Source organism: Phacochoerus africanus, chromosome 4 (assembly GCF_016906955.1).
Source record: "Phacochoerus africanus isolate WHEZ1 chromosome 4, ROS_Pafr_v1, whole genome shotgun sequence".
Lineage (NCBI taxonomy): Eukaryota > Metazoa > Chordata > Mammalia > Artiodactyla > Suidae > Phacochoerus > Phacochoerus africanus.
Window position 1 is genome coordinate 66,786,493 of NC_062547.1, and position 9,557 is coordinate 66,796,049.

The 9,557-nt window shown below is 55.1% G+C and overlaps 2 protein-coding genes across 3 annotated transcripts; one reads left to right on the plus strand and one right to left on the minus strand.

Moving 5' to 3' along the window:
• The first annotated feature begins 25 nt into the window (after positions 1-25).
• DHPS (deoxyhypusine synthase) lies at positions 26-4,245 on the plus strand. 2 transcript variants are annotated; one of them, XM_047776942.1, is made up of 9 exons: positions 26-232; positions 836-1,000; positions 1,219-1,340; positions 1,423-1,519; positions 1,591-1,677; positions 2,478-2,583; positions 2,661-2,764; positions 3,798-3,923; positions 4,020-4,245. In XM_047776942.1, the coding sequence occupies exons 1-9, from the start codon at positions 26-28 to the stop codon at positions 4,113-4,115; spliced, it is 1,110 nt and encodes a 369-aa protein (XP_047632898.1). In that variant the 3' UTR covers positions 4,116-4,245. The 2 variants fall into 2 exon arrangements, with proteins under 2 accessions (XP_047632898.1, XP_047632899.1); XM_047776943.1 differs by having other exon boundaries at positions 3,862-3,923.
• WDR83 (WD repeat domain 83) lies at positions 4,127-9,526 on the minus strand. The gene is made up of 9 exons (XM_047776944.1): positions 9,223-9,526; positions 9,020-9,140; positions 8,832-8,937; positions 8,538-8,586; positions 8,329-8,455; positions 6,799-6,866; positions 6,593-6,701; positions 6,401-6,515; positions 4,127-4,442 (listed from the first exon to the last, which is right to left on the minus strand). Exons 1-9 carry the CDS (start codon positions 9,323-9,325, stop codon positions 4,305-4,307), a joined length of 936 nt encoding a protein of 311 aa, XP_047632900.1. The 5' UTR covers positions 9,326-9,526; the 3' UTR covers positions 4,127-4,304.
• Positions 9,527-9,557: the final 31 nt, after the last annotated feature.

The following is a 9,557-nucleotide window of genomic DNA, read 5'->3' on the forward strand; positions in this document are numbered from 1 at the left end:
GATTTGAGAGCGCGGCCGCGGGAGTATGGAGGGTCTCCCGGAGAGGGAGGCGCCTGCAGCGGCGCTGGCCGCAGTATTGAAGCACAGTTCGGCTCTGCCTTCCGAGAGCGCCCAGGTCCGGGGCTACGACTTCAACCGCGGTGTGGACTACCGCGCGCTGCTGGAGGCCTTCGGCACCACTGGTTTCCAGGCCACCAACTTCGGGCGCGCGGTACAGCAAGTCAACGCCATGGTGAGGCCTGGATAAGACTTCCTGGGTTGATGGCGCGTGGCCTCCAGTAGCATTTTGCAGTACTTGGGGGCGGGACTTTCCTGGAGGCGGTTGTCTTATTCGTCCAGTTGTTGGAAAGAGGCGGGGGCAGGAGTTTCTGCTTTGTGAAGGGGACATGCCGCATTGTCAATATTCTAGTACCTGGAATGGGTTGGTACTGATGCTGGATAGGGAGCGCGTTTTATGCAGCTTGTGAAAGTGATCTGAAATGGACAGATCCTGGGGCAAGACCTTGCAGCTGAAAGAGCAATTGGAGGAGGACCTCAAGTAAGGGCAGAATCTGAGGTTGAATTTCCCTTCCAGTTAGGAGAGGTGTCAGGCCTGCAAAAGGGATGCTCTCCACCTCCTCAAAAGGGGTAAAGCTTGAGTATGCGACTTCAGACTTGGGCTATGAACAGGATAGAGCCTGCACAGGGGTGTTCGTTCCTTGGTTCCAGGTAGAAATGGTGCCATATCCCAGAGTGGGCAGGGCCTGGAGGGAGGAGTCTGACTCTGAAATCCACCTGGGGTCCTTGGGCTGGAGTTTGGGGCCAGAGGTTAACTCAACTCTACCCTTCCATCTAGATAGAGAAGAAACTGGAGCCACTGTCTCAGGATGAAGACCAGCATGCAGACCTGACTCAGAGCCGCCGCCCACTCACCGGCTGCACCATTTTTCTGGGCTACACATCCAATCTCATCAGTTCAGGCATTCGTGAGACCATCCGTTACCTCGTGCAGCACAACATGGTGGGGACCTGGTGGTGTTGTGGCCTTGACCTCTCTGGGTCTAAAGGGGCAATAAAATTATTGGTCCTTTAAGTGAGATAGGGAGATATTGGTCAGTTTTGTTTTGCAGCAGAGCTCCCCGCAGGGGTCACTGGATGAGAATTGGGTGTTAGGAGACCTGCCTGGGATGAGGGCACAGCCCTTCTTCCTGGGCCAATCTCATTTTCTTGTGGCTGCAGGTGGACGTCTTGGTGACCACAGCTGGGGGTGTGGAGGAGGATCTCATCAAGTGTCTGGCGCCCACATACCTGGGCGAGTTCAGCCTCAGGGGGAAGGAGCTACGTGAGAATGGGATCAACAGGTGAGGGGCCCTGAGTGATGCTGGATAGGGGAGCCAGGCTGAGGCTTCTGGGTCCTGATGCCCGTATGCCTCCTGTCCTCAGGATTGGAAATCTGCTGGTGCCCAATGACAATTACTGCAAGTTTGAGGACTGGCTGATGCCCATTCTGGACCAGATGGTGCTGGAGCAGAACACAGAGGTGAGGCTGGACCAACCTGGCATAGTGGGTGTTGGGAGGTACTGCTGGCTAAAGCCAATGTCTCCTCCTAGGGTGTGAAGTGGACGCCTTCTAAGATGATCGCTCGGCTTGGCAAAGAGATAAACAACCCAGAGTCTGTGTATTACTGGGCTCAGAAGGTGAGGGGCTGGTTGGGAGCAAAATGCAAAGCTTTGGCATGTGTTAACATGTTTCATCTTCACAGCCACCTGGGAAGTTTTTATTATTCTCATCATCCCCACACCTAGATCCCCACACCTCAGAAACAGAAAAGAGAGGCAATTTGTCTGAGGTTCATAGTTCCCACTGAGGGCAGTCCTGGTATTCTGGCGGTAGTCCTAGACTACCTGCAAGCAGTTGGGGCAGTGCTTAGCAACCCTGATGGGGCCTGGTATAGGGTCCCATGTCCTCCGAAGCTGTGGGGTCCAGCAATCAGAAAAACAAGAGCTACGTTTTGTTTTTTTTTTTTTTTTGCCTTATAGGGCTGCACCTGTGGCATGTGAAGTTCCCAGGCTAGGGGTTGAATTGGAGCTGCAGCTGCTGGCTTCAGCCACAGCTACAGCAACATGGGATCTGAGCCTTGTCTGGGACCTACACCACAGCTCACGGCAACACCGGATCCTTAACCCATTGAGCAGGGCCAGGGATCGAACGTGTCCTTATGGAAACTAGTCAGGTTCATTACTACAGAGCCATGACAGGAACTCCCAGGGCTACCATTCTTTTAAGTGCCAGGCATAAGAGTTTTTGTGTGTTTTCTCACATATGCCTCCCTCATCTTTGAGGGACGTAATGCTGGTGTCTGCATTTTATAGGTGAGGAAACTGAGGTCCAGAGAAGTTAAGCATGCTGCCCAGAAATCGGAATAGAACAGGGAATGCCCCCAGACTGCCCCTGCAGGACTCTGAGCTCCACCCACTCTCGTCTTGCTTTTTCCCAGAACCATATCCCTGTGTTGAGCCCGGCACTCACAGATGGCTCGCTGGGTGACATGATCTTCTTCCATTCCTATAAGAACCCAGGCCTGGTTCTGGACATCGTTGAGGGTAAGGTGCTGGGGCTACAGAGAGGTGGGGGAGGAGGGCTCCCTGGGCCTGTGGCCTGACACAGCCCCCTCTCCCAGACCTGAGGCTCATCAACACACAGGCCATCTTCGCCAAGCGCTCTGGGATGATCATCCTGGGTGGTGGCATGGTCAAGCACCACATTGCCAACGCCAACCTCATGGTGAGCAGGGATGGGGTATGTGTGGTCCCTAGTAGGGGTGGCCTGCCGTGCAGACAGGCTGGTCTCATGCCATATGCTGGGGAGACAGCTGTGGACTGGACAGGCCAGGATCTCTGCCTTCCTGGAACTGATGTTCTAGTTGGGGATATAGACAGTGGAACGAGTGACATGTATAGCAGGTGGCAGTGACTGCTATGGAGAAAAATAAGGGAGGATGGTGAGATGGGAAGAGAAAGGGGTGCTGTTCAAAAAAGGGAAACCATGGAGTTCCTGTCAGGGCGCAGCGGAAATGAATCCGACTAGGAACCATGAGGTTTTGGGTTCGATCCCTCATCTCGCTCAGTGGGTTCAGGATCCAGCGTTGCCATGAGCTGTGGTGTAGGCCGGCAGCTGTAGCTCCAATTAGACCCCTACCCTGGGAATCTCCATATGCCATGGGTGCGGCCCTAAAAAGCCAAAAAAAAGGAAAAACAAAAAAATGTGACCTATGAGCAGAGGTTTTCAGGGCGTGCCCCTGTGAGGAATGTGGTTATGTGGCGGGCTGGAGGGTGGGGGAGATAACAGTTTGTGCAAAGGTTCTCAGGTGCCTGAAGTTGGTCAAGGAACAGTTAGGAGGCTGGTGAAGGAGAGTGGGAGGTGAGGGCGGGGGAGGTGATTCAAAGTGCAGGGTGGGGGCCTTGAGGGCCATTCAAGTGCTCAAAAGTGCCCTCTGGGGGAATGAATGGCGGGAGGGGAGGGGATGGCACCTAGAGAGGGGAGAGATACTTAGGTTTGGAGGTCTCTTGTCGAGTTGGTGGCAAATGTTGGAGGGCTGTTGCTACCTAGGAAGTGAGTCTGGAGCAGCGCTGCCTACTGTCTGTCTGGCATCCCCCAGCCCCTCACTCTACCCAGATGTTGACACTGGGCCTTTCCCTTGGAGTGAGGGGTCACCAGGGCTTCTTTTATATGGGATGCAGCCCTCAGCAGCCTCTGGCTGTGGTGCCCTGCCTTGGGGTGTGTCTGGCTGACCAGCCCACTCTGCCCCTCCCCATAGCGGAATGGGGCTGACTATGCGGTCTACATCAACACAGCCCAGGAGTTTGATGGCTCTGATTCAGGCGCCCGGCCCGATGAGGCTGTCTCTTGGGGCAAGATCCGGATGGATGCACAGCCAGTCAAGGTGAGGGCTGGCCAGCCAGCTGGGGCACAGGGTCTCCCAGGCTGTGGCCACAGGTCCCTTGGCTCACCTGGGTCTCCCCCGCCATCCCCCCCACAGGTCTATGCTGATGCTTCCCTGGTCTTCCCACTGCTCGTGGCTGAAACCTTTGCCCAGAAGGCCAATGCCTTTATGCCCGAAAAGAACGAGGACTGAACACTGGACGGTGCAGCCCCAGGGAGGCCTCACCCCTCCTCTATTTATTAGTTTGCAGACCCAGCCAGCCTCTCCCCCACTCCCTGGTCAACAGCATCTCTAGAATAAATGGTCTCAGTGGTCCTTCTCAGGCGGTCTCTCTCTCTGTGTCCTTGGTAGTGGGTCCCCTGGCTTCAGCCTGCGCCCCCCTCAGTCAGCTTCATAGGCCTCTTCCCGCCAGCACTGGACACTGCCCCCCATGGCGGTCAACAGGCAGGGCTCCGTGGGGTGGTAGGCCAGTGACTGCACCACACTGGGACCCACGGGCAGGGCCAGCACCAGGACACCCTGTGGAGGGAGGGGGTAGGGAGTGGTCATCAGTGTCTCTCTCCCCTCAGTCGCCTCTCTCCTGCTCTCAGCCACAGGCCGATAATTGCTTCTAAGATACCATAAACCTAACCAGCTCCAAACTGAACCCCTCAGTCACTCATTCTTCCAGGTGCTGAGGCCAAACACCTCGAATCTTTCTCTCACACCTGACATCCCTTTGTCAGTAAATCCTCTTGGCTTGGCCTTTAGCCTAGGAACTGATGACTCTCATGTGGGTCCCTGCTTCCCCACCCCCCTGCTGCCACCTGGGCTCCACCTGCCCACTTGACGGTCTTAGTGCTCACTTCCTTCATCACCCTGCAGTCATGGCTCAACATACGCAGTTCCTCAGGCAGGCCGTGGTTCCTCTTTCCACCTGGAAAATGTGTCCTTTCACATGACCTCCCCTTCAGCTTGACTTCTGCTCTGCCAGACCCTTGAGAAGTGGGCAGAACACTGGCATTTTCTGTTCATAGTTCCCAGAGTGAGAGCTGGCCCCTCAACTCTCTCCTAGTTCCCTCTATCCTCTTAAGGGGCTTACTCCCCGGCCAAGCCCCAGTTCTGACCCCACCAAGCTTGGCTGGTCAGATCCCAGACTAACGCCCCCTACCAGGCAGGGACACATCAGGATAGAGCTTGTAGGGCTTGGGGCTGGATACCATGGGGATACTCAGGTTTCCTGAACAATTACAGCCCCAGCTCCTGGGATCAGATGCTACCATCAGCTCCCCTTCCCCCAGAGTCAGTCCCAGTAGCTCAGCCTGGCAACTGTGGCTCTGACCTGAATCCTGCTGCTGCTGCTGGCATCCCAAGTGCTTCTGTTTCTTGACCAATCCATGTGTACCACACCTCTAAGCCTTAGCACATCCTGTGCCCTTTGCCAGAAATGCCCTTCTTCCCTCATCTTTTCAGTCCCTGATTTTTTTTTTTTTTTTTGCTATTTCTTTGGGCCGCTCCCTCGGCATATGGAGGTTCCCAGGCTAGGGGTCGAATCGGAGCTGTAGCCACTGGCCTACGCCAGAGCCACAGCAATGCGGGATCCGAGCCGCGTCTGCAACCTACACCACAGCTCACGGCAATGCCGGATCGTTAACCCACTGAGCAAGGGCAGGGACCAAACCCGCAACCTCATGGTTCCTAGTCGGATTCGTTAACCACTGCGCCACGACGGGAACTCCTTTTTTGTCTTTTTTTGCTATTTCTTGGGCCGCTCCTGCGGCATATGGAGTTTCCCAGGCTAGGGGTCTAATCAGAAATGTAGCTGCCAGCCTATGCCAGAGCCACAGCAACTCGGGATCTGAGCCGCGTCTGCAACCTACACCACAGCTCATGGCAACGCCGGATCATTAACCCACTGAGCAAGGGCAGGGATCGAACCCGCAACCTCATGGTTCCTAGTCGGATTCGTTAACCACTGTGCCACGACGGGAACTCCCCTGATTCTTTTTATTTTATTTTATTCTTTGGCCACATCCACTGCATGCTGAATCCAAGGTCAAGAGCTGCATCCAAGAGTCACAGCAGTGACAATGCCGAATCCTTAAACTGCTAGGCCACCAGGGAACTCCTTTCTTTGTTTTTGGTTGCTGTGTGCAGCAGCCTGATGTGGAATCTTATGTTCCCAGACCAGGGACTGAACCTGGGCCACAACAGTGAAAGCACTGAATCCTAACCACTAGACCACCAGGGAATTCCCCTAGCTAGCATTTCATTTTTGGGTGTGTGTGTGTGTACACCCAAGGCATGTAAAAGTTCCTAGGCCAGGGACCAAACCTGCGCCACAGCAGTGATAATGCCAGATCCTTAACCCACTGAGCTGCCAGGGAACTCCCTGAGCACCGCAGTTCTAACAGCATTCCCTTTTAAAGGCCTGAGAGTGACTCAGGTCTAAGAACAGGGCAGGCTCCCTGGTATGGAGTGGGGGTGGGGAGGCTCACCTCCACCAAGTCCCAGAAGAACACCTTCCCATCCTCAGAGCAGCTGACCACATGTGTGTCACGTTCGCTCAAGCAGCAGTCCAGCTTGTACTCCTGGTTCTTATGGCCTGTGTACCTGGGGGTGGGTGGGATTAGGGGAAGTTTGGGCCCTGACTGGGGGTGGGGAAAGGCCCCTCAACCCTGAGGACTCACTCGCCCAGCAGCTCCCCTGTGTCCTTGTCTAGAAGCCGCAACGTGGAGTCCAAGCTGGACACCAGGGTGCACTGCCCGTCCCGGCTGAAGCAGGTGCAGGTGATGGGGCCTAGCGGGGAGGGGAGGGGTAGGCAGGCAGGTCAGGTTGGGGTCTCCTGTGCTGCCCCCACCTTCCCTGCCTGCCCCGCAGCTCCAGCCATACTCACTGCCCACATAGTCTGAAAAGAGTTGTCCCATCCTCAGGTCATAGCGCCTCACCCGGCCATCTACGGAGCTGTAACAAAGAGTGGATCCAGCTGCAGCACTGCAGGGCCTAGTAGGTCCATGGCTCCAGCCTTGGTATCCCTGTACCCCCTCACCTTGCCAGGGCCCTGAGGGCAAGGCTGGGTGCCTGCCCTTCCTGGGTACCCTTTATGTCATGTCATGCTCAGGACTGGCCATGGAAAACATGCACTGCATGCACTGAAGTGAATTCATGAGTGGAATTCTGAGGCACTGGCTTTTTTTTTTTTTTTTTTGTCTTGTCTTTTTGCCATTTCTTGGGCCGCTCCCATGGCATATGGAGGTTCCCAGGCTAGGGGTCGAATTGGAGCTGTAGCGCCGGCCTATGCCAGAGCCACAGCAACTCGGGATCCAAGCCGCGTCTGCAACCTACACCACAGCTCACGGCAACGCGGGATCCTTAACCCACTGAGCAAGGCCAGGGTTCGAACCTGCAACCTCATGGTTCCTAGTCGGATTCGTTAACCACTGCGCCACGACGGGAACTTCACTGGCTTTTTTTTTTTTTTTTTGTCATTTTTGGCTGGCCCACAGCATATGGAGCTTCCGGGCCAGGGATCAGGTTGGAGCCACAGTCTCGACCTAAGCCACAGCTGCAGCAATGCTGGATCCCTAACTCACCATGCTGGGCCTGTGTCCCAGTGGCTCCCAAGATGCTGCCAATCTCACTGTGTCACAGCGGAAGCTCCCTGAGGCACTGGCTTTGAGACTCAGACCTAGGGGCCAACCAGGTCCCGTTCCATCTGTTTTGGATTTGTACCAAGCTCCCTCTCAGGGCCAGACCCCATGTGGGGGCTTGGGGACACAGGTGCTGCCAAGCCAGAGGCACTTGCTGCCAACATGGAGCCTTGATGACTGAGGGTAATCCCCGCCCTGAGGAGGTAGCATCTGAATTGGGACTTGGGGATGAGAAGGAGCCAACCGTTTGCAGTCCAAGTGGAGATGTGTGGGAAGTGGGCCAGCCCACAGGCTGTGCAGCCCAAATGCTCCCCCACCACTCAAGGTGTGAAATGACACTCAGGCTGTGGCAATGCTTAGGCAGCTCTGTGTGGCTTTTTGTTTTTTGTTTTTTTTCAGTTGTTTGCCCCCTGCAGCTAGAATGTCGACTTTATGTGGGCAGGTGTTTTTCCTTATTTCCCTATCTTGTTCATTGCTGTATGCTCACTGACTAAAAAAGTGACCTGCAGGAGGTGTTCAGATATACTCTGAATGAGTAGCAGAGGGGCGGTCCAGGCAGAGGGAAGATCAATTGCAAAAGGAGATCCTGGGGTGGGAGCATGTGTGGCATATTTAACAGAAATGAGGCCAGGAATGAATAAAAGCTCAGAGTACAACAGGGACTAGACCATGGGGCCTTGTAAGCAAAGCGAGGAGAGCAGATTTTAATTTTCGGACAGAAGCAGCTATGATCCCTCCTGGCACCTGGGGAGGGGCAAGGTCCTGGCCCCACTCACCCTGCCAGGACTTCATGGTCCGACACCTTCACACTGGATATGCCATCCCTGGCTTCATCCAGCGTCTGTACAGGCTCAGGTTTCCGAGAGCGGCAGTCCCAGCAGCGCACACTGGAATCGATAGAGCCTGTGTGGTCAGCATGAAGGTGGATCAGGTTTGGGGGACAGAAGCAGCACCCTGGGCCCACCTGCCTAGGCCCCGCACTCACCAGACAGGATAACTGTGGCCTCTTCATTAAACTGCACTGTGTTCACCTTCTGTGAAATGGAACTGCTATTTAGAGAAGCTGGACTTTGGAGGATGGGGATAAAGGCAAGGGAAAAAGCTAGGGGTAGGGGAGGTGAAAGATTTGTGGGGAACTACAAGGACAGGGCTTGGTAAGACGGACCCTTGGGGAAGGGGAGGATCCTTGTGCTGTAACTGAGCAAATGGTGGTCCCTGTCACCACCTACATGCAAATGACCATCCTCTCCAATTAGGCCACCTTCTTGCTTGCACTCACCCCAGCATGGCCCCGAAATTTTCGCACGACCTGCCCTGATGCCACATCCCACAGCACCACGGCCTTGTCCCCGCCGCCAGAACAGAGACTGCTGTTGTCAAAGGAGCTAGAGGGCAGAGGAGGGAAGGTTAACGTCGACCTCTGATCACAGCCTCAGCGCCCATATTCTGGCCTGGCCCTCAGCTCACCCGGCCGCGTCCAGCACCTCATAGCCGTGGCCGCTGTATGTCCGCAGTAGCGTCCCCCGCAGCGGGTTCCACAGTTTCAGGGTCTTGTCACTGCCGCAAGTCAGGCAGTAATTGCCATCCACTGGGGAACACCAGGCAGGGGTTACTGGGCCTCCGATCTCAGGAGGAGGGAGGAGGACCCGGAATGAGATAAGGGCGCTCACCATTAAATCGCACGGCTCGCACAGCCCCCTGCCCGCAGTCCAATGTCTTCAACCGTTTCTGTGGCAGCTCCGGGCCACGTGGCTTTGGCTCGGGGAAAGCCATCGCACCCGGCTCCCTTCCTCGCCACCGAAGCTTTCCTTGCTCTGGGTGTAACCTTATTATTGTCCTCTATGGTCTACTTCCTATTTATCACTTCCGGATTCAATAGTTTCAGCTTTTTGGAGATAATATTGGGAATACTGAAGCCTGTTTCCAGTTTTCACTTTCTTTTCCCATTTCCTGTTTTCTAGGAATACTTTTGGCTTCCGATTCTTTCCCCTAGCTGGGAGAGTTC